Below are 26,939 nucleotides of genomic sequence, written 5' to 3'. Positions count from 1 at the left end.
GATCAGCAGTGGAAGGGGAATTCATTCCAATTAGAACACCATGGGCCCTAATCGCAAAATTAAATTTACAAGTAAGATCTATTCATGTGTAAATCCACTCCTACATCTAAGTGTAAGTCTACACTTTTTTGCCCTCCATCATTTCTAATTGTAGATTTACAACAAAGTGTAAACATACACATCTCCGCATATCCTCAGGGGGTGGAGAAATCTAAGACAGAATTTAAAGGTGCAGAGTTACTACTTGTAACTTTTCACACGTAGGCAGGGATTTCTCTATGGTAAAGTATAAGGAAAAATACTAAATATTTTCATGTGAAATAAAAAAGTAAATACATTCAAAATAAGTCAGATTGGCCTAGAACTAATAAAATGTTACAGCATATTAAGTCATCAAATTATTTATAAAATAACAAAAATGTTACAATCCAATTCATAAATATGTTTCATCACAATTAAAAACACACCCTCGCTAGAATTTAATATTTAATTATTATTTGGTAAAATTAACAGTTATGTGTTTTGCATTAATTTAAATTAACATTTTAATTAAAATGTATTTCTTTTTTAAATAAAGCTAATTATTAGCTTTTGAAATTATAAAATGTGTAATTTCTAGTTTAGCTTTCTAACAGTAAAAACAATTTTAAATACATTTAATGTAGGAGTTGAAATAACTGAAATCATTTAATATTGTTTCCTATATGATGTCATATTAAGTTTTTGCCTCTACTATTTTCTACAGGAGTAAGTTGCAGTATTTGTGTGTAGCCATATGTGACACTAGACTTACGCCACGCAGGGCTGGGGTACATTTACTACTATTTTGTGACCTTTTGGACTGTAGTAATATCAGAAGTATCTTTGTGAACAGCAATGGTCTTATTCTTACATGAGTGGGCGTGTGTAGTGGCATAACCCTCACTCAACCGTACTTACCCACCTCTAAACTCCTCCTTACTACTCCCATTTAGTAGTAAGTATTCCCCATAATCCAGCCACTCCCTTGTCCCACACATGGCCTAAATCATAGGCCTCCATGGGTGTGTAGCAATCTCGTCTACTTTGGCCGAGATTTTCACATATAAAAGACAGAAGAGGTGGTGGGTATCACATGTAACTTTGAGAATATCATTTTGCAGTACATGAGTAGTACTACTTTATGTACTACAAAATTCAGATTGTGAATAGGCGCCTATGAGACCTAAATGTTCCTTGGCTACTCAAGCACAAGAACAATGAGAATAGTCATCAAGTCAGCACCTGAGATATGAGATAGATAAAAGAGCCATCCAGTCACAAGCAAGAAGATCAGGAAAAGGCAACACTAGTGTAATGTAATGTACTGGAAACAGTAGGTCTAGCCAGAAAAGAGCTAAAGATGTGGGTAGCCAAGACCTTAAAAAACGAACAGGACAAGGATAATGATTTATCTTCTTCTGGTGGATGGGATATACAGAGTACCTGTCCAATCCTGAAAGCCCGTCGTACAACTCGAATATTTTGTGCGTGTGCTTACTGTGACAATCTTATAATGTCCATTGTTCGTGCTAGGGTTTCGTCAATTCAGTACGTCAAAGGAGGACTTTCATAAAGCTCAGGAGTAAGGCTTATGTTTTTGGGTGAAGGATTGTACTTTTATGTGATTTATAAAATGTCATGTATGTTCATGTGCTTATGATTCTCAGATCACTGGGATTGCATGTGTTTGTGACATTCATGAGACCCCTCCATGATGGATGTTTTATCTGATTATACAGAAGCCTGAATGACTGCACATCTACAGTACCAGGATACCCTCCTGGTGATAATACGCTCTATAAATCTGCATGAGATAACACAACAAGTCTGTTTGGTTCGACCGGCCTCTTTATCATTGTGTTTGAGCATGTTTGATTCCTCAGATCCCATTATGAAAAAGAAAGAGAGACAGAAAGGTGAGTATGAGTGAGTGTGTCATTACTCAGGGCTTAGAATAATTGGATGTACAATCAAGGGAGTAGAAAGAAAATATAATAACCCGAGCGAGCCTGGCACTTATTCGGGGGTGGCCATATTCCGTTTCTTCACCCATTAGATAGCTCAATTATTTTTTCTCTTTTTCCCATCCAGACTTTTCTCTATCTATCCTTCCCTTCTGTGTTTTTCCATCCATCCAACTTTCCTTCAATATCTCCTTACATCAAATCAATCATCGGCCATAATTCCTCCCTTTTCTCAATTTCTCATCCATCCATCACCACATTCTCTCCATCCTTTTCTATATTTATCCATCTATCTATCCTTCTCTGCGCCCACCCAATCACGCTTCTCTGCATCTATCATTAATCCATCTCTTGTTCCTTCCCTTCCTCCATCCACTCATCTTTCGGTACTCCTCTCACTCCATCCCTGTGTTTTGTACTCTGTTTCGTCTGTTTTTCCACCAAACAGCTCCATTAAGCCATTGTTTCTGGAAACCTGGTTAAAGTCAAAGGAACAGTAAAAGTCAATGTAAAAACTCTACATTATAGGGAACTCCCCAGTGACATCCAGGCCTACTCAAGCTTCTAACTAGGGAGATTCACGACTTCCCCGTGTGCAATTCTGCATTGTGAGTTTTTGCATATTTCCTGAGTCATACATGGTTTCTGAGACTTGTTTGGCACAGTTTTATGTTGCAGGCCCACATATGATTGTGTGTCATTGATTCCCGAGACCCTTTTAAGTTGCTTGACTGTGTGTGTTTTTTCTCAGGCCCTTGTTTGATTGCATACGTTAGTGCACTATCAGTGCATGTGAATGTATGGATTGTGAACCCCTCTTTGATCTCACGTGTTTGCGCGACTCGCAACAGAGTCCTTTGATAGCATTCCCAGGGTTAACGCGTGTCCCTGCGAGAGCGGGTGACATTTCCATGGCACTGTCTGACTGCTAGAACCCTGTGTTTATTAAGTGTCCGTTTGTAATAGACCTGGTCACCGGTATTGTACGACAAGGAAGGACCACTGGGTGTGGCTGCGTTGGCTAACACACGAGACAAGGAAAAGCAAATTCTATAACATTCTGCAGAATGTTCTACGTCACTAGTTTGGCTTTTTAACACACATTGATACAAGATGATCCCAAATCTATATTTTTTCAAGGCAGAAAACTATAAGCATTTGTCAAATCCTATTTTAGCCGCCAACGAATAATAATGTTTGTGCCATGGGAAAGCAGGAACAGTGTTTTATTAACACTGTCTTTTCTTCCTCATAGGGTGAAATATATTGTACAACCGACGGAATACTGCATTGAACAGAAAACAGTTCACAGCATCCAGCCTGCCTCTTGTAGGTATGTAAGTATATACGTTAATTCTATAGCACGCACCTATTTGAAAGGCAAGGAGTGGTAGAAGAGGTCGCTGGCTTGATAACTTGTAATGCACTGGTGCTCTTTTACAACCGGCCTTCTATTGTGAGTGATGTGTAAACTCAAAACTGAAGTCCCAGGAAGCCATCTGCCTCCAGTAAGAGACAGCCTGCAGACGAGCATTGTTCAAATGTGTTATTTAAATGCCTCAATTTGAGGCACTGTAAGCTTCAAGGCATGAGGTCCTAAAACGATATAAAATGTGTGGGTTTCTTTTGACTTCTGGTGCCCCGTGGAAATAATGTCTTCTTTGAAAACAGGGTCTGTGGAAGCAAGATAATTTGCTCACATATATTTCAAATATGTTCACGACAAGGAGGAATCATTGAATCATTATTTTCTCTCTGATTTATGTTTAAATAAGTAATGTATTTTCGTGCAGCAGATAAAAACCTTTCCCCAGTCAATTAACTGGGCAAATGACTACCATCAGAATACACCTTTTACCAATTAGTACCTGTTTAATACAGCAAGCAACCGCTGCAAACTAACCAGTTCATTTTTTCAAAAAATCTGTCGTCCCATGTGCTGTGTTTCGTAGTAATTTTGATCCTTTTGAGCTGGAACTAGTAAATTATGCAGCAGATGATAGCTTATGTGGCAAGCAGGGCTCGAATCAGGGGTACACGCAGGTACACGGCATCCTCCCACAATTTTCAGAGGGTGGACGATGTCCCCCCTGCCAAGAAGTTGGGCCCCACAGAAATATGCTGAACTTGACCCTGTGTAATATTCAGACACCGGGGCACGTTCAGTAGCACCTGCACGTTACCTGCTTTCCATTCCCAGCAGCAACCTGCAGGCAGCGAGGGAGCCATTTTTCACCTACAGCTGGAGGGAAGTTAAGGGGCCATCCGGCCTCCTTTTGTTTGTATTTGCTGACTGAGGGCCGCCTGGACCCTTACATTTAAATGTAAATGCCACAGAGGGAATCAAAGGCACACAGCGTGCCTTCTCTTTACAGGCATTTAAGAGAGGTATGCTTTTGCCTTTGTTCTGTCCCTGTGTATAAATACAGACACTGTAAGCCTGTCAGAAGAGTTAGTCTGTTCCGGTATTTACACAAATAATTTAAATAGCACTATTTTATTTCTTATATAGCACTACATCGTGACATCATTGGGTCATTTGCATATTGTCTTACTTGGTCAGACCCCCCACGTCTTTTTATAGGTCTTGTGTCCTGGTGGCAAGCGATGATGGGATATGTGCCACAGATGCATAATTGCATAATTCCAGTTGGCCCGCATGTACATATTTCTAGGATTCCTCTGATATCATGGGTAAATGCATGCCTGTGTTTCATTCCACAGATCACTGCATGGTCGGATGTGTGTATAATTCTTCAGACTTGTGTGTTTCTGTGATTGCTTAGACCTCTTTGCGGTAGCATGGGGTGGTTCCAAAGATGGCTGCATGATTGCGTCTGTGAGGTCCCTGCCCATCATATCCTCACATCCTCATTACCTGTCACCCTAACCTTCCGTATCAAGGTCCTAGCGCCTGAGCACCCTCCCCTTCCACACAACCCCCCTGGAGCTCTAACAAAGGGCAGGCCTCCACACAACACCCCTGGAGCTCTTACAAAGGGCAGGCCTCCACACAACCCCCCTGGAGCTCTAACAGAGGGCAGGCCATCACACAAACCTCCTGGAGCTCCAACAAAGGGCAGGCCTCCACACAACCCCACTGGAGCTCTAACAAAGGGCAGGCCATCCAGCACCTGGGAAATACCCCATTTTCCGTGGGCTGTTGATAGGAAGTAGTCATCTCAGCCAAGCCCAACTAATATGAAACAGTTTGCTCAGCTTCATCAAGGTGAAGTTTCTGAATTTACTGACTTTGCAGGCAATGGGTTTACATTTGGCCACATCCTGAAATTTCAGCATATATGTTGAGCTGACATTAGCATAACCAGTGGGGTGAATTCAATCTGAGGCCTGAAATAGATTGCCAAATGCCTAACCTCTGAGCTAAGATCATTAGGTTACTCCAATGTAATAAGGGTACAGTGCTCCAGTACTGGGATTTTCTTTAACAAATCATTGTTTTCAGACATTTTACTTCACGTGGGTAAATTGAAGTGACCCATCACTACATCTCCCATAATGCATCTGGTTGCTAAACAGAAACCCTGGCATAGAGCACTGAGTCCTTTGTCATATGCAGTCACCTGGCAACCTTACTCTGATCTCTACCAAACCATAGTGCACTGTCAGTTCAGCCAAAGCACAATAGTCAGGACTCAGAGAGACATAAAGAGAAAGAGAGAGAGAGAGAGAGAGAGAATCACATTTACATTTTGTAATTAGTCGGCACGGATTAGCCCTATGGAGAGAGCAGCCATTTTCTCGCTTCTGCATCATTGTGCATGAAAAAAGTCAGATAACTCATTTTTATACGCAAATATCTTACAATGGTCGACTGTTGCCTCCTTTTCCAGCAGTCTCTTTCTGTGCACATTTCAGGTGTATTGTGTGCAATATTAGGTATGAGAAAGAAGTAAGATTAGGAAAGAGCAGGTCCTTGTATTCCGGGGGAGGTTTTCAATCAACCTCTGCACTTGGAAATTGCCAAATAATGGTAATCCTTTTGAATTCAGGGACATTTGGATACTCAAGCCTGCTGGAGGGAAACACGCACTGCTTAAGTCCTACTACCCCTGCAGGGCTGCACCAAGAGTCGTTTGGTTTCCCTAGCCCTCCAGTGGTAGCTGTGATAAAAGCTAACGTAATGTTTATATTTTACAAATGCAGTGCTGCATAGGTTATCACAAGCAGTAAAAGGTCGATTTCTGGGCAAGAGGTTTGATTCTGTGATTTATTTTTCTATTTTTTAGTTAAAGTAACAAATCTATTAAAGTGGTGTGCAATGGTGAAAACTAGAATTCACGAGGGGGCTATCAGATGTTATTGAAATAGGGGTCCACTGCGTTGCAGGGGTGGGGACAGGAACAGAAAGCTCTAAGTGCTGGAGTCTTTCATCACCGAGACCTCTCTGCTGGAGAGACAGCACTGTGAGGAAGAGGGGTATTTGCTGCTGGAGTCCTGTGTGCGATGCTTAAGACTTCACCCAGAGGACAGAGTGAGAGAAAGGACAGAAATGTAAATTCAATACACCCTTGCAAGAAAGCAGCATTCAGGTACTCACCATTCACACACGCAGAGCGCTGAAACACATTGCGTTCACGCACACTTCAATCATACCTTTCACACTCACCTTTGATACATCCCAGCAGTCACATTGTTCTCAATTGTCCACTCAAACTCCAGTTAGAAACACACCATACATAGACACAACGTACCCTAGCACTACTTACACAAGGCACATTTACATTAATCACACTCCATCCACACTTACAGCACAGAGAAATGTAAAAGAATGATGTACACACAACAATCACACTCACTGGTCACACACATACATGCACCACTAACAGCACACTGTGAGAACTTTTTTGGGGGTACTAGCGCAAACGGGGTTTAAAGGGCTCAGACTGTAACAATCAGAGCCTTTTACCACGGGTGTCCTGGGGCTTTAGCATACTATTGAGCACAACACTGAGCACCCAGTAGACCCCTTTAGCACCTGACCATCAGAATAGCAAAGTCAAGCTGTGCACGGCTGACTCAGGAAGGTGGTGTGGGGTAGAAACTAAACACTCGATGAGACATCCAACATCAATCAATAAATCAGGGTCCAGACAGTATATTTTCTTAAAAAAAGAAAAAGGCTGTACTTCTGACACACAACACAATACTGTACTAATGGACTTGGCCCTCTCTGCAAGGTCATCCCCAATTGTTTTGCCTTCACCCTCCTGTTTTCTGAATCCGTTTTTGTTGGCTTTTAGGACTCTGTGCACTTTACCACTGCTAACCAGTGCTAAAGTGCTTGTGCTCTCTCCTTTAAACACGGTGAACTGGCACATTTAATTTACCTGGAAGTCCTGAGAAAAGTGGTATTGCATGTACCCAGGGCATGATGTAAATTAAATGCTGTTACTGGGCTTGCAAAAAGAACAATTGATGGACGGAATGCTGAACAATGTCAAACATTCACCCCAGTACAGATATCTGGGCCTATATCCATAATTTGTTTACTCACAATGCCATTCCAGTTTGAACCCAGCCATTTGCTAATCTGTCTTGATCTTTCTCCCCATGGGAACAGTCCAGCCCGAACTGCCAGGCCAGGTCCTCCCTTGACCAGAAGCAAGCATCCTGGGACGGGTTTCGAGGTATCACCTCTCATCAGCAGGCTAGCTTGAATCCAGTGGCATGGCGAGCACAGGGCCCACGTCTGGGCATACCTGTCCCACTTAGGACGAAAAATGCAAAGAGAACAATTGATTGACTGAATGCTGAAAAATGTCAAACATTCACCCCCCAGTACAGAGATCTGGGCCTAAATCCATAGTTTTTTGCTCAACATGCCATTCCAGTTTGGATTCAGCAATATACATGTCAGCCTTCACCCAACTCCCCATGGGAACAGTCCAGCCCAAACTGCCAGGCCAGGTCCTCCCTGGACCAGAAACAAGCCCTCGGCCTACAGCACTATTTGCGCCACCCACTTAAGAGGTCTTTGAAACATGTCAGGCCTGACATTGTAGCCAGTGTGTGCCGTTTTAAACTGCCATTTTGAACTGGCAAAGCAAATCTTTTGCTAGGGCTACACCGTTCTTTATAATACATATGTCACCGCTAGGGTCAGTCCTAAACAGCCCGTAGGGCAGGGTGTATTGTATTTAAAACACTGGACATGTACTTTAATGTTTTACATGTTCTGGTTGTGAAGAACTCCTACATTCGTTTTTCCCTACTCCAAGGCCTGTCTCTCCCATAGAATAACATTGGTTTACTTTATTACATTTAACAACTTTTGATTAGTAGCAGATAGGAAAGTAATGTGTTGTGTCTGAGATATTGTAATTAAAAACCATCTTTAAGGGTAAAGTCCGATAAAAAGTCCCAATTCTGAAAATGTCACTTTTGGAAAGTTGCCATCTTCTTATACTAACCATGTGATGCCTGCAGCCTGTTCCTGGGTCATATGACTTGATATAGTTGGCAGATAGTCCTATTCCTCCCAGACAGCATCACAGTAGCTGGTCTAGGTGTTGGCAGGATGAGTCATCGCTGGCTTGATGGGAGGGGGTGGAGCTGTCACCTACATCACTTGCACTTCAAAACTACTGCCCAGCTCATACAGAAAGGACCTCACTCTAGCTTACGGTGCCCCCAGATTGGGACCAGGGCAGGGAGGCAGGCAATTCCAGGCACCACAGTAGGGGGAAACTCCAGTAGCTACTCTCACTTCAAACTGGGCAACAGATATAAAAATGGGACCCTCAGACACATCTTCAGATCACTGGAGGACCTGTTTAAGGCTCAAAAGAAACACTGCTGGGCTGCTCTGCTGCTCTACCACAAGAAGGACTGGTCAGCTCCTCTGCCTGCAAGAGGAACTGCTCATCAGCCCTGCTGCCTGAGGAAGACAGACTGGACCTACACCTACTGCAAGTCATAAACCCCCCCCCACCCGTCGCCCCCCAAGTGGTGCCTCCATAGTCCTGGACCGTTGGAATTGGGGCTAAAGGTGCTCTGCCAGCCAAGCTGTGGTTCCCATCAAAACCACCGCAGCATGACGCAACATGACACAAGATATCACATTTCAACCCTCGCAGGTCCCCATCAGGACCAACACAGTATGACACAATTGGGCGCAGGACCCTCCATCGCTCCTCAAAACGACAACTGCACAACACCCTACATCCAGGACATAAGATACAATTCTCAGCAGGTCTAACCATGTCCCTGTATCTGGCCCATGCTCCTTAGTGGTTGGCCTGAACTTGTGACTTTGTCCTGGTCCAGCGCGACCAGATCACCACAGTTGGCTCATTGTGCTTTTAGGCACTATTTTTTACCTAAATCTTTAAAATTACATATCTGCAGTTCTACTGATTGGAGTTTTGTTATTTTGGTGTCATATAATGAATTCAATTGTTTTTTTTTAATTGATGTGTGATTTGTATTGTCTTGGGTTTTCACTTTATTACTGTTTGGGTGCTGAATAAATACTTTACACATTTCCTCTGGGTAAGCCTGACTGTATTTGTGCCAAGCTACCAGAGGGTTACGCACAGATTAATTTGGTGACTGTTTTTGTGGCTCACCCTGACGAGGACTGTGGCTGCTACTTGGGTAGGGTTTTACCCTCCTCAACCAACAACTTAATTTTTCACATTTACATAACCAAAAGTGGGCACTTCAATCAGTACACAGTTATGAGGGTAACAATCACTATGGACTGAGATACAGACTTGGCTGTTCTTATAGGACAGGTATTGAATGCTTGAACAATACAAGTCAGAAGAATTCCTCTCCTGTGAGAATAAGTGGATAATGGTCGACTGTGGCTCCCTTTTATCTTGTCAACCCTTCTCAACACTTCGCGTCTAGGGCTGTCCCAAAAAGGATGAATTTGCCCTGGGTGCATAACCTGTTGTCCTTGTTCTGTTGACAGGATTAATCTGCATATGTCAATAGTAGGCAGGAGCATCACCACTTGGGTTGGTGTTCATCCTTACATGACCCCACAGGTGGAATTGCACTGATTCTGTTTGGGGCTCAGCAAAAAAACATTTGGTCTATGTCTGGTGTACATGCCTGATTGGTGACAATTAGGTAGTCTGAAATACAGCATTTTTGTTGTATCCATTTAGACACCATTCAGTTTTAATACATGGAGTCCCTCGTGGACCCAAGTGTGTGGAGTGAAGCTGTTTAACCCATTCAGTGGCCCTAACTCATATGCATATGGCCCTAAGGCAGCAATAGATTAATTAACCTAAAGTATGGCACATTTTAAGGAAGTTTTTTTAAAAGGCATAGCAACACAGAGGTTGCTGCATACCTGATGGGGACAGCGTTGAGTGGGATGCAAGTCTTCTCCAACAGACGACAAACCCCTTCAGATTACTATTCTCATAAATCCTTCGCACACATTTTCTATTAACCCTGGGGACCACCTCCTCCCTGGGGCAATCAAACGCTTTGGGGGGTTGTGCAGACCCCCCCCCCCCCAAGCCCCGGGTACCACCACCTCCCCAGGGATAAAATATCACAAAATGGGGGGCCCCAGACCTCCCCCAGGCCTCTAGGACCACTAACTTCTCAGGGCCAAATATTTTTTTAAGAATGGTAGAGGGGCTGCATAGTCCTTCTCCCAGGCCACTGTTGCCCGTGGAGACCACCACCTTCCCGGGGCAGCCCGTGCACAAGAAAGGAGGGGGGCTGTGCGGCCACCCTTCTGGAGCCATACATGGCCCCTAGGCCGGCTCCAGCTGTTTCCCGGGGTGCTTACCCCAGGGACTTAGCTATTGGCTCCAGCCAAGCAAAAGCAAACACTCCTGTTCCAGCGAGCAGGAGCTGTCAAAGTGCTACCGCCAGCTGCCCAGCCCGTATGTCTGCGGGCAGGGAAAGCGATGAAACGATTGCTCATGCACAGAGGGAGCTGCCCTTCCAGCAGCTCCCTCCATGCAGCAGCAATGCCGGCTCCCGTAGGAGGCAGGGAGGTGGTTGGGACCGCGGTAGGCTTGAGGCTCTCACCGCGGTCCCAGCGGAAAAGAGAAGAAAGAGGCAAAATAAAGTTCAGAAACAAGCAGAAAGAGGCAGAATAAAAGTCAGCAAATAGCAGAAAGAGGCCACTAAAGGTGAGAAATGAGCAGAAAGAGGCAAACCAGAGGACAGAAAGACAGGCAGGAAAGCCAAATCAGAGGCTGAAAAATAAGCAGGAAAGGCAAAACAGAGGGCAGAAAAACAAGCAGAAAAGGCAAAACAGAGCAGAAGAGGGAAAAACAGAGAGCACTCAGACACTCACACAACCACTCACAGACAAATTCAGACACTCTCACACCGACTCAAAGACCCACTCAGAGACTCTCGCACCTACTCACAGACTTACTGAGACACTCATGCACTCATTCACACACTCACTGTGAAAGGTTAGAGGTTAAATTTAGGAAATCAAATTTAAAAAAACTTAGAAATTCACTTAAAAACAAAGGTTACAAGGATGTTATAGGTAGGAAACAACTTTAAAAAAAACTTAGAAATGCACTGAAAAAAACAAAGGTTACAGGGACATTACAGTTAGGAAATAGAATTTAAAAAAACCTTAGAAATTCATTAAAAAAAAAAAACAAAGGTTACAAGGATGTTATAGTTAGGCTCAGATTTAACTCATACAAAACCAGCGAAATTCAGCAGTTATAGTTAGAGTAGCTAATTATAACTTATGACCCTGCAATGCACTGCTTAGGACCTCACATAATACATCATTCATGACATGGTCAGTGACATCACTCATGAAATCACTGATGACATAATTAACAGAAGCACTCACACCCCTATGCAACCGCTCATACACCCACTCACATGCCCACACAACCATTCACATACCCATTCACAGACTCATACAAGTACTCACACAACCACTCACTCATCCATAGAGATACCCATACAACCAGTCGCTTACCCATATATCCACTCATTCACCCATACAGCCATTCACTCCACTATACAGCCACTCACACAACCACTCATTCACCTATTCAGCCACTCACATACCCACTCACTCACCCATACAGCCTCTTAGCACAGCCAGCTACTCGCTCACCCATACAGCCACTGACACGTCCACTCGCTCACCAATACAGTCACTCACACAGCCACTCACTCACCCACTCAGCTACTCTTACATCTACTTATACACCCCTACAGCCACTCACACACCTATACAGGCATTCAGACACCCACTCATTTACAGATACACAGTCACACAGCCGCTCACATCATATATGTTAGAAATAGTATCACTCATTAGTAGTACAGAGAGTGTACTATTTTAACTTTTGTAGTACCTTGGTATATATGTGTAACACTCAATCTTTTAAAAAACATTCACACTCACTGGATAATGTTATCCATGATGTCATCAGTGTTGTCACTGACTATGTCTTGAGTGATGTAAAATGTGAGGTTGTAAGCAGTGCATTGCAAGGGGGTAAGTTATAGTTAGCTCAGCTAACTATAACTATTGAATTTCACTGGTTTTGTACGAGTGAAAATTGAGCCTAACAATAACTTCCCTGTAACCTTTGCTTTTTTCAAGTGAATATATATGTATCCCAACTAAATGGTACTCATTTGATCTAAACCAGTGAGATGACTGCAGAGCCAGCTGACTGAGGTGAGCACAAACAAATCTAAACCGTGCAAGGTGAGTGAATAAGTACTAATTGACTGGTGCCTTGGAAGTCTGAATGCCAGTCCTCAATCAGGGATGGTGACTCATGCAACCTAAGTATATACTTTCTGGTCTACTACCTTGCACGCTAGGTGGTAGACAGATCCACTTGGACCCATGTCCTGAAGAATGCCTCTGACTTACTGAAGGTATTTACATAGGCAGAAACATGTTGACGTAAGATGTAATGGACTCCTACAAAACCTGTTGGTTTCAATATTGTGATTGGGAAGCATAAGTCAAAAATAATTGTATCTAGCCTTACACAATCTTATTTGGTCCTATGGGGAAACCTGGGACTTTAGGACAGGTTGGCTGATGGCATGAGAAAGGGCACCTTTAGTAGGTGGCAACCTCAGTGCAATTTCACCAATAATAATATCAATGAGGTCTTATAACAACTGTAGCTTACATAAACACCTCATTCTAAATCATAAAAGCTCAATATATGGGCAAAGGGAGGGAGCCACAGGAGTGAATCCTGAGATGAATCATGACACATAACGTGAGTGAGGGTTCAACATCCTGTAGATAACCCTTAAAAGAAAGTTGTTAAAACTCTGCTTCAAAGTTAAGGTTAGATAAATATCCCTAATTGTTCAAGCTTTGGACACTCCAACATCATTTGGTATGTGCGTATGACAAAGGGGAGGACATGTTGTGGCCTCTTTAAACTACTGCCTCTCACTCCCTTGTGCTGTCATTTTATTCCCTGTAGAAAGATAAAGAGCTGAATTAGCGCTATCAGAGTATTAATCTGTGACCTTAATGTCTCACAAAAATTTCAATACCAAGAGCCACATGTATGAAGCATTTTTGTGGTTGTAAATGCTCCGATTCAGAGTTTGCATCTCCAAAAATGCTTTTGGCTTTGTACTAAGCCCAAATGGGGTTAGAAGGGTATAGTTGGATATTTGGAAGAGGAGTATTTAGAGCGCCCCTTATAAATAAGGGTTGGTTATCAATGCTTTTAGACCAAAATCCAGCCACAAAGCAACGAAATGTTGCCAACTCCCAACATGGGTTTGTAATCGATTCGCAAATTTTTAAAAAACTGTATATTTTTTTTACTATGCAAACCTGTTTCCTATAAGGAAAATGGGCTGCAATTAAAAATATATATATCTTTAAAAAGCAATTAAAGGCATGGTAATCCGTTGATCCCAGAAGGCTAGTATCACTGTTCATGGTCACCAATAGAAGTGTGTCACAATTTGTGATGTAGCTCATGAATATCAATGAAGTAGGTTGGATTGAAATCCACTACAATTTGGTGAATTGACCAATTTGTACACTAATTTGCAAAATTCCACATAGGTCAGAAAAATACTGGTCCCAACTTGTAACCAATATTTTTGCGACCAGTGTTTCGTACATCTGGCCTTAAGTCCTTAACTCATCAAGCTATAATACCAAGCTAATATTACCAGATGGTAATAAGAAAACTAGTTACCACACATATCTGTCAGGAAGGTGCTTCAAGTGTGGTGGAGGCGTCTTTCTTATCATTCACAAGGATGCCCTTTCGAAAGGCGAACCACATCCTCCGATTAGCAATTCCCTAGGTTCTCCTTAATTTAAAACAGTTAATGACACTAGCCGCAGGACGATGACCTTTACTTTCAAAAAGCCGGTGTTAGTCAATAACTGGATTCATTACATGACATGTTCGCTTTTTATCTTGCTTTAATGCCGAATGCATAATGAGATGCATAATTAGATGTCGACATGTTATGTATGGTTAGATCATATTTTGGCTCAAATTTTGTATTATTTTTTAATTCAGAAAAACACGTACATGTATCTACATCTATATTTATATAATGATCACTTTAAAAAAAAAAACACATTTGGACTATAGTTATGGTTACAACTAAACCCAAAAGTCCCCTGAAAGTCCCGGTTAAGGGGTGAGCTCCATCATCATAGCTCGCACACCTGCCATGCAACCCGTATCACTCAGAGCACATGTAGTGGTCATAAACTCACTCGATGACAGACGACAACACAAGCTACAGTCATGAGTACACCGGTGACATGACATTCCTTTACCATTAACATTGTGAATGACAACTATGGATGCCGTGTGTGTTCCATAGATACGATATGAGTCCTTTCTTTGGGTTTGTGTGATAAATTAATGATGAGGTGACAAGTCTTCTTATTTAAAACTGTGAAGTCATAAGCATTGCGTTAAAGGTGGGAGGTATAGTTTGCTTGGTAGTAGTACAAGCCTGTCTTAAAACAGGTCCCGCATTCAAGCCCTAGTGCCCTACACCTGCACGTGGACAAAACCTACTGCACAGGGCCAAAGGGCAGGCCCTGAGCCCAACTCCTGCTCCCTTCCACTGCAGTCAGACTACCTGTGTCCAGTCCCTGCTCCATTCCACTGCAGTCAGTCTGCCTGTGCCCAGCCCCTGCTCTCTTCCACTGCAGTCAGCCTACCTGTGCCCAGCCCCTGCTCCATTCCACTGCAGTCAGTCTGCCTGTGCCCAGCCCCTGCTCTCTTCCACTGCAGTCAGCCTACCTGTGCACAGCCCCTGCTCCATTCCACTGCAGTCAGTCTGCCTGTGCCCAGCCCCTGCTCTCTTCCACTGCAGTCAGCCTACCTGTGCCCAGCCCCTGCTCCATTCCACTGCAGTCAGTCTGCCTGTGCCCAGCCCCTGCTCAATTCCATTGTAGTCATCCTGCCTGTGCCCAGCCCCTGCTCCCTACCACTGCAGTCAGCCTGTCTGTGTCCAACCACTGCTCCCTTCCTTTGTAACAAGCCTGCTTGTGTCCAGCCCCTGTTCCCTACCATTGCATTCAGTCTGCCTGTGTCCAACCCCTGCTCACTTCCATTGTAGTCGGCCTGCCTGTGCCCAACCCCTGCTCACTGCTATGGTAGTCAGCATTCCGTGTCCAGCCCCTGCTCTGAAAGCCCATCGACTGCATGAAAAGAGGGCTAGCCATAGGCCATAGGCTGGACTGTTCCCATGAGGCACAGGGTCAAGACTGATTTGCATATAGCTGTGTCTGAATTGGAGTGGCAAAGTGAGCTAAAGAACGATGATGGATTCAATCCAGATCTGTGACTGGGGGTGAGTATCTGAAACGTTTCAGCACTCCTTCCATCATCTCCTTATGTGTGCTTTGTTCGCCCTAAGTTGGCAGGGTATGCCCTGACATGGGTCCCTTGCTCACTTTGCCACTGGATTCAAGCTATTTGTACATAGCTAAGCTCTCGCAACTACATTGATGTTCATCCAAACAAGGTACAATGACCAAAGTTCAAAAGAAGCGCAGAAGCAGGTTCTTTGATGTAAATCTTCTTGTCACAGCAAGACGTTTAATTTTCTCCAGACTTGAGAATAACAAATACGCCGACACGTGTTTCGTCGTGTACGGTTGAGTCACACGACTCTTCAGGGCTGATAATACAAAATAAAGTGGACATTTTGTTCACTAGACATGTTCAGCAATATACTGCATATGGTGACACTTGTGCAACCGACATGCAGTTTGTGGCGTGCGTGGATATCGCACATGGTTGGTGAAAAATAGTGAAATTACTTGCATTGATGAGCAAGTAATTGGTCTATAGTGCTAATGTGTACGTAGTGAGTGAAGATAGAATTAAAGACCCATGTGTGGTCATATGTCACTCGTACACAGTGGTCCTAAAATTTAGAGGGTATTTATAGTGATGGTGGGTGAAAAGTGAAATGTCAGAAACATTCTATTAATAAAAAACGCAAGCTGAAATGTGTGTAGCCACTTGTTGTGGCGGTGATAAGGTGCCTAGTATGTGTTAGAGATCCAGAGAGCACAAAACATGCAATACCTATTGTACAAAGGATAATAGACAGTACCTTCCACTCCAAATCCAGTGTGTGGAAGGAGTAAGTCTGGACCTCTGAAGGCTCAGTATCAAGCTAAAATACCATGAGGGTAAAAGAAGAAAGAAAAGGGGGCTCATAAGGAGGCTTGCAAAGGAAGAAAATGTTTGCGCAACTAGTATGAGTTTTGGGCAACGAAGAAAAAACAAATTATCCCTTACCAATGGGTTTACTGTAAGTTTATGCAACAGCCGATGCTGTGTTGACACAATATTAGGTTGCAGTGTGAGGATAATAGTTGTCTTATCCCACTGGTAATTTTCATGTGAAGGAATAGCACTATGTATAAACAAAAGGGGATGAGCGATATATGAGTCAACATTACAAAAGTGCTAATTGGTTACTTCGAGCAAAATAGCCAGTTCATATGGATTCAAAACAGCAATTGCCCAAAAAGCTATTCAAGAAAAATAAAACTATCAAATTTACCCGCGTTTTACAGTGTAAACGTTGGGTATACGATGCGCTACACTTTCGTCCTTAGAAACGTTTCTTATTGGAGATGTTTGTATTTACTTTCAGCACACCACTGCTGAGGACACGTACCCGTTTCCTTTCCTTTTTTGGCGCCATTAAGAATCCCCTCCCGGCTTTCCGCCTATACACCATAGCAACCTAAGGTAATCAATCACAAATTTGATAGTTTTATTTTTCTTGAATAGCTTTTTGGGCAATTGCTGTTTTGAATCCATATGAACTGGCTATTTTGCTCGAAGTAACCAATTAGCACTTTTGTAATGTTGACTCATATATCGCTCATCCCCTTTTGTTTATACATAGTGCTATTCCTTCACATGAAAATTACCAGTGGGATAAGACAACTATTATCCTCACACTGCAACCTAATATTGTGTCAACACAGCATCGGCTGTTGCATAAACTTACAGTAAACCCATTGGTAAGGGATAATTTGTTTTGTCTTCGTTGCCCAAAACTCATACTAGTTGCGCAAACATTTTCTTCCTTTGCAAGCCTCCTTATGAGCCCCCTTTTCTTTCTTCTTTTACCCTCATGGTATTTTAGCTTGCTACTGAGCCTTCAGAGGTCCAGACTTACTCCTTCCACACACTGGATTTGGAGTGGAAGGTACTGTCTATTATCCTTTGTACAATAGGTATTGCATGTTTTGTGCTCTCTGGATCTCTAACACATACTAGGCACCTTATCACCGCCACAACAAGTGGCTACACACATTTCAGCTTGCGTTTTTTATTAATAGAATGTTTCTGACATTTCACTTTTCACCCACCATCACTATAAATACCCTCTAAATTTTAGGACCACTGTGTACGAGTGACACATGACCACACATGGGTCTTTAATTCTATCTTCACTCACTACGTACACATTAGCACTATAGACCAATTACTTGCTCATCAATGCAAGTAATTTCACTATTTTTCACCAACCATGTGCGATATCCACGCACGCCACAAACTGCATGTCGGTTGCACAAGTGTCACCATATGCAGTATATTGCTGAACATGTCTAGTGAACAAAATGTCCACTTTATTTTGTATTATCAGCCCTGAAGAGTCGTGTGACTCAACCGTACACGACGAAACACGTGTCGGCGTATTTGTTATTCTCAAGTCTGGAGAAAATTAAACGTCTTGCTGTGACAAGAAGATTTACATCAAAGAACCTGCTTCTGCGCTTCTTTTGAACTTTGGTCATTGTACCTTGTTTGGATGAACATCAATGTAGTTGCGAGAGCTTAGCTATGTACAAATGTTTTGTCTTTTGACTTGTTTGGACGGTTAAGGGTGTTTTGCCGTCTGCTCTTTACGCACTACATGAACGACTATCTTGCTTCTCACACACTTTGTAACGTTCTAACCCAGGTAGCGCGCCCATCTAGTCCTATTTTTCTAAAAAAAACCCTTGTCACGAGAATACTGGATTCAAGCTAGCCTGGCTGATGAGGGCTGTTAGCCCGAATCTGGTCCCTGGATGCTTGTTTCCGGTCCAGGGAAGACATGGCTTGGCAGTTCGGGTTGGACTGTTCCCATGAGACACAGGTTAAAGACTGATGATTTGCATATAGCTGGGTCTGAACTGAGGTGGTGCAGTGAGCTAAAGAACGATGATGGATTCAACCCAGATCTGTGACGGGGGTGAGTGTCTGAAAAGTTTCAGCGCTCCGTCCATCATCTCCTTGTGTCAGCCTGCCTGTGCCTAACCCCTGCTCACTTCCATTGTACTCAGCCTACCTGTGCCCAGCCCCTGCTCTGAAAGGCCATCAGCTGATTGAAAAGAGGGTTAGCCACAGGCCAGGGCCTGCGCACAACCCAGCACACAGCCACGCGCACTGCCACCCTGCTGTGCAAGGATTTTGGTGTGCTGCTTTCATTACTTTCCATTTGGTTTATTAAAGGTTTTCATAAATCAAAAATCTCCTACATTATTTGAGGATCCTGCATTCGAGGATCCTCATTTGGATTCTCAAATTCTATTAATCCTCAAATTTTATTAATTTATGCAGAAAGGTTTATCAACAAGAAGCCAATTTTCAAAAACATCTAAAACAATGCTTTGAGCACCAAGCTTCTTCATGCATATACATCAGTGACGACTTCTACAGCAATGAGATGTGTGTCATAATAGTTCTTAACATCACATTGATTTTCGGTCACGCGCAGCTACCCAAGAGTTGCACCAATTCATTCCAGTCACTGAAATATCATTATGCGTCGGATTCACTAGAAAAAAAGTGATTTAATGTCAAAGGTGTCCTTTGTAAGTGCAGTATTCTACTGCAGCATGTTTTAGCCATACATGTAGGATAATGTGCTCCAAAATGCACCACTAAACATATGCAGTTCTGATAATACTCTCCTGCTGAATGCGTGTGGCTCTTTGTCTAACGCTTCAAGGATCCACTATTTCTATAACTTTAATGATGTAGCATTGATGGCAGCACCCCCCCCCCCCTCCTCTAAAAATTGTCCCAGAATCACTAACCTCAAACCAGAACTGGAGCATGTCCTGCTGAACTGTCCTCTTGCTGCCCAGAGGATAGCCATGAAGGCTGCATTATCACATGCCCTACTTATTCCAACATTCCATGCAGGCCAGAACACAGAGAAATGCTCAGGTAGAAAAACAGATCCTCTCAGATAGGACCTCTCAGACGGGAAAGGAGGAGTCCTGGAAGAGGGCAGACAATGAAAGTCCGGGCACAGAATTTGCAGAGACCACGAAGGTGAGATGAACCTTCTTTCTTTGACGGAGGGTACTTCATGAGCAGATGAGGCTTGTGCAAGGAGGGGTGAGGTACTAGCTTTAGAGCTTAAAGTTGTCCATGAAAGCACAAGCATAATGAGATAAGTAACAGGTGTGCGCTATCACAGACATAAAAACAGGACTAAAATGGCATACAAATTGAAGCATTTTGTATTGGGAAAACAAGGGTCAGATTGGTACAGAAAATCGGCCAGGACACCAAAATAAAACTGGCCCCATTAGTGAATGAGAAAGCTAAAAAAGTGCCCAATGTTTACAAATTGGGGTAGTTTGGAACTTAAGACATGTTTTATAAGTGTTTTCAGAGGGAGGGGGAAACTGCATGGATTTGAGCTTTAAGCGGGCAATGTTTGTTTTAGTATAATGGAAATCAAAAGTAAAAACCTGCCCAGCAGATCTTAAAATAGGCCCACAAGCAGCCAGAAAACCAGCCCACCCACCGGTCTGCACGCCAGCCTGTCTGGCACTGCCTTATTGCCCTATAGGTCAGTCTGACCCTGGGGAAGACGTGTGTGTAGGTTCAGGAAAGTGGGAGGCCTGAACTTTACAGAACAAGCAACGCTGCATGCCACAGTTTACCCCTCCCAGGATTCAAGCCCCCTTAGGAGTGATTCATATCTTCTTAAATAGGTCAGCGTATAGTGAAAATGGATCTAATAGGAAGAGACGCCAAAGAAAATTGTAGGGATTTAACCTCCCCCACTGCTGTACAATGTTTAATAAAATAAAAAATGGAGAAACACGTCAGTGATACTGAGAGACAAAGAACATAGAAAACTCACTGAACATGGAAGTGCTAACATACTTCCTATTCCATGTGGCCTTGGATAGGATACGTTTCGCAGCCATACGTGCAACGTAACTAACCCCATGGATGTCAATTGACTAAAATGAAGGGGTATCATATGTGAGATCGCACAACCTCTGACCAAAATGAACCCACATGTTTGGCCCCTTGTCCTACACATAGACCATCAAAGGTCTCAACTTCGCCCCTCCGGTGGCAGTGTGAGGGACAAGCCATGAGAACCACGGAAAGTAATCAAGGATGTTAGAACCCTAATTAAGTTCCTTCCCTGACACTGCCTTGATGACCTTTGTGATCGGTGGCACTTCCAACATCCATGACCAGGCCATCTGCAAGGTCTTATTTGCGTCATGGAGAGAGCTCTGTTCCTGGGAAGCACTACATTAGTTCAACAAATTTTTAAAAAAAGATGAAGTGAATACATGTCTTTTGCATGAAAATGCCAGGCTTAAAAAGCTATGGAAATGCACTCAGATTCCGTTTCAAATCTGGGGGTACTGTGGGATTCTGACCCACGTATGAATTCTCGGATCGGATCTGTAACGAATGGATTTATTTAAGAAAATACATCGATTGAACGGGGTTTGACAGTTCCTCCTTTGCACTTCATAGAATTAGTATGTAGATCTTCACTCCACTCTGAGCATAGCTCTTCCAGTGCCCTCTCCTCGGGCCTCGGTCCCGGAATATCAGATGAGAGCTGCACATGTGGCTGCACGCCAGGCCGGTAGGAGCAGAGGTAAGGGGGCTCCACTTTAATGTACATTTAGCTGTAATGTAAAGCTCGGTCTTGTTATGGATTGCCACTTTGTAGCACTGGTAGCAGTACAGGTAGCAGTGTTAGGTAACCAATCATGCCTTTTTTGGTTGATACATAGGCTGACATTGCAGCCTATAGCTCATATAATGCCTGGAAGATCAGATCCGGTCTTCGGAGGAGTCCACCCCCCCCCCCCCCCCCCCCCCCCCGCTTTCAAGGGATCCCTTCCCCTTCCTGGCATGGGCAGCAGTCACAATGACTTCCTAATGTCCATCCATGAGCTCCTGTTGCACAAACGTGTTAAAGATCAGATCAATTCCCTCTCGTGTTAGCCACTGCTTGAGCTGTCGCTTGTTTATCAAGTAACTGATTGAATGTTTTGTATGGGGCTTGTCGTCTCTGGTCAGAGTCTAGGTTACTCGGTTGTTCCTAAGGCATGGTGCAAAAGTAGAGGCGACGAGAGGCTTGCTGCCCACAAGGCCAGACTGACCATTTATTCCATCGGGCATTGCCCCAGGGGGCTGGCACCATTGGATGCAATTGAAGGACCAACCCTGTCCCTTCTCCAGCTCCCAAAGATGTTTGCATGAGGACCAGACGGGACTTCAGAGGGGTGATCAGAGAGAGAGAAAGCAAACGATGTGCATTTTCTAGCTGTAACAAACACATGCAATGATGAGTGAGGACGAGAGCAAAGTAGCAAGAGGAAAGAGAAACAGAGAGAGGAGAAAGTGAATGCAAGAGGCAGGGAATGGATGGAACGAAAGAGAGAGAGGGGGGGAGGAGTGAGGCTGATCTGAACAGTGTTGCCAGGGCTACTTTTGGTTCCCCCGTCTCCGAAGCTCCAAGTCTGTGGAATAAAGCACCACTTAAAATTAGATCTTCACCCTCTGTGATTCAGTTCAAGAATTCATTCCCAACTTTCATCTTATAATACATTTATGCTGCCAATACTGTGCAGTTGGTCATTCGTGTTCTTTTTATTCAGGTTCCTTGCATTTAGGGGCAATCTGAGCAGCGTCATCCTACTCAAATCAAGGAAATCAGACCATTGGGGTACTTCACGTTTGCTCCCGGAGCCGACCCTACTACTCACGGATATTTGCACAGTGCTTCAGACGTGCACATGGCACGCCTATCATTGCTAAGGTATGTTCTGTATGCTTCTATGACTATACTGTGTAGCGCTGATGGAAGTCCTGATGTACAGTACAATACCACACATTGAAGAGAGCAGACTCAGTACAGGATCACTGACACTCCGCGGTACTTTCAAAGCGCAGGTCACATTGGGGCACCTCACTCCTCGAGGGCTGTCAGCTGAGGGGCTCAAGCATCAGTGGCAGCCAGAAATGTTACCAGCAAGGGGGTAGAGGGTCACACACACTCACACCCATGCATTCACACATGAGCACACCCAATTTGCAACACTCACAAATACACATACATTCATGCATACATGCACACCCAAAACATAAACTTCACCTTTGCTGCAGATAGGGAAGCCTGGTAGGTCCCATGGGGTTGGGACTGATGCCTTCCCTCATTGGCTGACAGGGGAGGCAGCAGTTCTTCACTCATCACAGAGTGGGATGGGGTCAGTGAGACTGCTGACCCCACACCACTCTGACGAGGTGTTATGAATTGAACTCAGCCCTGGGCACTTCAGAGCTTAAATCTGAAATGCTAGGTCTGAGGCAATTAGTGATGCTCCCCTTCATCACGAGGGAGGGCCTCGAGGCACTTTTTCCAGGCTGAGGAGGTCACGCTCACAGGGCTGTGAAATCCTCAGTCTAGCAAAGTTCAGCTCGGGCAGCCAGGAGCCTGTGCATTTAGCTCCTGTAAAGCTTTTGGTTGCCTAACCTGAACTAGAAGAGTGTCTATCAGGCTGACCGGTGCTCAGCCTGACAGACACTCTTCTTGCCGGGAAAAAGGTGGGGGTGCAGCCCCTCAAACCACATGGACAAGTAGCAGCTGACACGGATGCAGAGTTACGGTTGTGCATCACTACAGATATGAACGTGAATTAAATTCGAAACAGCATGTCTTTTGAATTGCATTATTGTAAAGATAACCTGCAAGCCCACCATATAACACATATGTTCAATATCGCGATAACAGATTCAAGCCAGGTCTGATGCTTCCAAATGTCATTGTGTGTGTATGCAACAGCACAGGAGCACACATGGGGGCCTGAGGTTCTCAATTGTAGGTCCACAAATTAGTAATAATCTGTGTCAGGAAGTCCATGTCTCAAAATATAATAAAGGTACAGGCATTAGGTAGAAACTCATATATTTTAAGACAGTTGCTCACTGGTCTACTGGTTGCATGTGTTTGCATACCTTGCGGTTTTACCTGGGAAACACATTAGGCTTGGGTTGGTTAGGCTGTTGTGTACTAAAACAAAATTGACAAGAAATACCCATTCCCTTTCCTATCAGCAGCACCATTCTAGTGACAGAAAAAAACATTAAATTCCAATAAATGATCTTTGGAAAACTCCTGTCCACCCGAAAGGTTACATTGTGGGCAACAAGCCCATTCCACTGCACATTCATTCATTTTCGATTAGTCTACGGGGACCTGGCCAGGAGGCATGCACAGAGGCCAAGGTTCTCATATCTCCTACCTGCTACTTGTCTGGCAAATGCACTTTGTGATGAAATATCAATATCTCTGCTCCCTGGGGCTTACTGGAAGGTCATGATTTGCAATGAGATACGAGGCAAACGGGCTGCAGTGAGCGGATCCCTATGCACTTTGAAGGAATCGGCCAATTTCCGATCGAGGTTGAAATTGAAACTGGAAAACTTGCCAGCAAATTAAAAGGTGGGGGAGGTTGCAAAATAAATCAAAGCAGATGAGTGAGGAATGAAGGCAAACATGCCAGCGTAGTGCTGAGAAAGCTGTTGCGAAGTCAAGGCGCCCTACTGAGATCCAGCTTGGCATCTGGTTGCCAAATAATACACAGCAATATACTCTTGCTGCAGAGGCGGATAGGCTAAAATAACATTTAAAGAAGTAATAATATTCAGTCTTGAAACTGATTATGAACTGCAACAATGTGCTTGTGATCACTGGCATGAAGCGCACTTCTTGGACCGCTCATGCGTCCGCAGGCACATGCAATGCACACTTTCAACTTGCAGAGTTGGGCATGCAACTGCAGAGTCCCCAGCTCACCGACAGGCACGATTTAACCTCAAAGCCCTTTTGCACCTCAACCCTTGTTCGTCGTTTCATGCATCTGCGCCTCCACTGGGTCTTCTTACCTGCATGAGACCGTGATCTCCACTTTCGTCGCTGGGATGTTGCCCGAAATGGGGTCAAAATCACTGACGGAGGCCATGTCGTCCAGTTTGTCCATCTCGTCGTCCTCCATGGGCATCCACACCCAGTCTCTTTCGGCCAAGCAAGTAATGTTTCCGGCCCTCTCCCTGTCCCTCTCTTCCGAAGAAGAGAGGGGACGCGATCTCCGTGAGGAAGCCAAGAGGAAGGCTGAGGAGGTCTTTGCGGAGAGATGAGCCCAAGAGGCTCTCAACTTCTCTGCGCGGCCGGCTCCGCAGATGCGCCCGACAACAGGTCAGCGGTGGGCACAGCTCGCCCGGGTGGCTCTCAGGGGTGATGGAGTGGCCGCAGCTGGCTGCAGGGGTGGCTGGCTGGCAGGCTTGAGTAGGTGGGAGACCATGGGCACGCCAGGAGCAGCCCCAGTCCAATGATGCTCTCGCCCCTCGCTCTGCGCGCGCTCTGTCTCTTTCTAATAATAGTCTCCGCACTTCAATGCCGAGGCTCCGCCTCCCCTCTCTGCCTCGGCGTGAAGGGCTGGTCTGCGCTGCGCCAGCCACCGGCGCAAGATGCTGGGAATCTCAAGTTTGACGTCTCGAGTGCTAGCCCGCCGACCCCCCTCCTCCAACCCCCTGCCACCGTCTGCGCGCAGAGGAATCTCTTCCTGCGGCCAGAAGGGTGGACGTCAAAAGGTGCTTACACTGGCCGAGCCCACGCGCCGAAGGCACCACTCCTGGGTCCTTTCTCCAGAAATGTCAGCCCCGAACCGAGGCACAAGCTACGTCTGTGCGCAGTCAGTGAGACGGAGCCAGGGAAGGGAAAGCCCGGGTGCGCGGAGGCAGGCGCGAGAGGCAGAGGAGAGATGCTCCGGTACCCTCCGTGCAGGGCTGGGGCTGTATGCGTGCGTTTATAACAGTCAATAATCCATACAGCGCACACCACTGCATGCGCGGCAGCTAGAAGACGATAAAAGCGGACACCGCATCTCCAGCAGGTGCCGGGTACCAGAGCTACAAACCCGAGCAGCATCTGCAAGCGCGCGCATCACTCGCCGCCGACGAGGAACCCGCGTGGGTCCTTCTTGAAGGAGCTGGCGAATGCAACTTTTCCCTTAGTTTCTATCGTTTTTAATCGAGCGCAGAGTCGATCCTATCCCCACTGTGAATTTTATAAATGGATAGGTATACATGTTTGTAATGTAGGGCTTAATACTGGAGATTCCTCACACCGTATTTTGGCGACAAGGAACAGTGACAAAAGGAACCCAAATCACCTGCCAACAATCAAAGCGATGAAGCCGCGATTAAAAAGCAGATCGCATTGTGGCATAGCTGACACATTTGCCACAAAACCACATTTCCCGAGGTAAATTTAGGGTCGGTTGAGAAACAACACACCCATAACAACAACATGCAGCTAGAGAGTCCGCCAACGAGCAGGAACGCCTTGTTTACCAGAGATCCGAAATTCACAAAAGGCAATACGAGCCGAGGCTACCAATGTCCAAATCAGAAGGCTAAAAGGCAACCAAACAAATAAAGCCACAGAGTAGGGAATACCCAAAGTATTGAATGACTATGGAGGGGTTGCTGTTTCCAGGGAAACATGAACCAGTCTGGTGTCATTTGTTTTTTTTGCGGAGCCCAGTGGGCTTAATGTTTGATTTGGTTAATAATGCAATCCAGTTTATGAACCCGCGAGGCGCGCGACGGTTTTCTCAGTGAATTAAGCAGGAAGCATGCGCCTCGGCATAGGAAACGCCAGTCCTCCGTCTGGGCAAGTGGAAAATACGCACGTCTACGCGCTGCACAGCCCCGCTGCTGGCGGCGTTCACCAAGACTGAGCCAGCAGCAGATATGAAGCCGTCTGACGCGCCCTGTGTGGGGTGCCGATGTATTATCGTAGCGCCTCGTACCGTGAAGATCAACTTAGTTCACCGACTAGATTGATAGTCCTCTATGCACGGTGAGTTTGTTTTAGAGGAACTCCATGGGTCGTCGCCCAAGATGATTTTTCAACTGCGTGTGCGCGTTTATTAATTGTGCGTGCGTGCTCGTGTTTTATTAATACGTCTCTGGGGCAAACCACGTCTTCCGAGGTGCCTTAATGGACGCAAAACCTAGTTGGCGCCAATTTTCTAAGGAGCTGAATTGGGGAGAGGAGGCCCCTCACTTCGGTCCCACAGCCCCGTGATCAGCGAGCACTATTCGGAAGACGGCACGGCTCTCCTGCTCCAGGGAAGCCGTG

At 44.8% G+C, this 26,939-nt stretch overlaps 1 protein-coding gene across 2 annotated transcripts in view; it reads right to left on the bottom strand.

The window, feature by feature from the left end:
* LOC147665960 (copine-5) overlaps positions 1-25,130 on the bottom strand; it is a 1,339,740-nt gene extending 1,314,610 nt beyond the window's left edge. For both annotated transcript variants that reach the window (XM_086949376.1, XM_086949377.1), the window contains exon 1: positions 24,680-25,130. In XM_086949376.1, coding sequence (XP_086805502.1) covers positions 24,680-24,795 — 116 coding nt within the window. In that variant the 5' untranslated portion in view covers positions 24,796-25,130. The remainder of the gene's footprint in view (positions 1-24,679) is intronic.
* Positions 25,131-26,939: the final 1,809 nt, after the last annotated feature.

The sequence above is a fragment of the Lissotriton vulgaris genome, unplaced genomic scaffold (genome assembly GCF_964263255.1).
Source record: "Lissotriton vulgaris unplaced genomic scaffold, aLisVul1.2 SCAFFOLD_285, whole genome shotgun sequence".
In the NCBI taxonomy this organism is placed as follows: Eukaryota; Metazoa; Chordata; class Amphibia; order Caudata; family Salamandridae; genus Lissotriton; species Lissotriton vulgaris.
The sequence above is the reverse complement of the archived record's forward strand: the minus strand, read 5'-3'. Positions and strand labels throughout refer to the sequence as shown.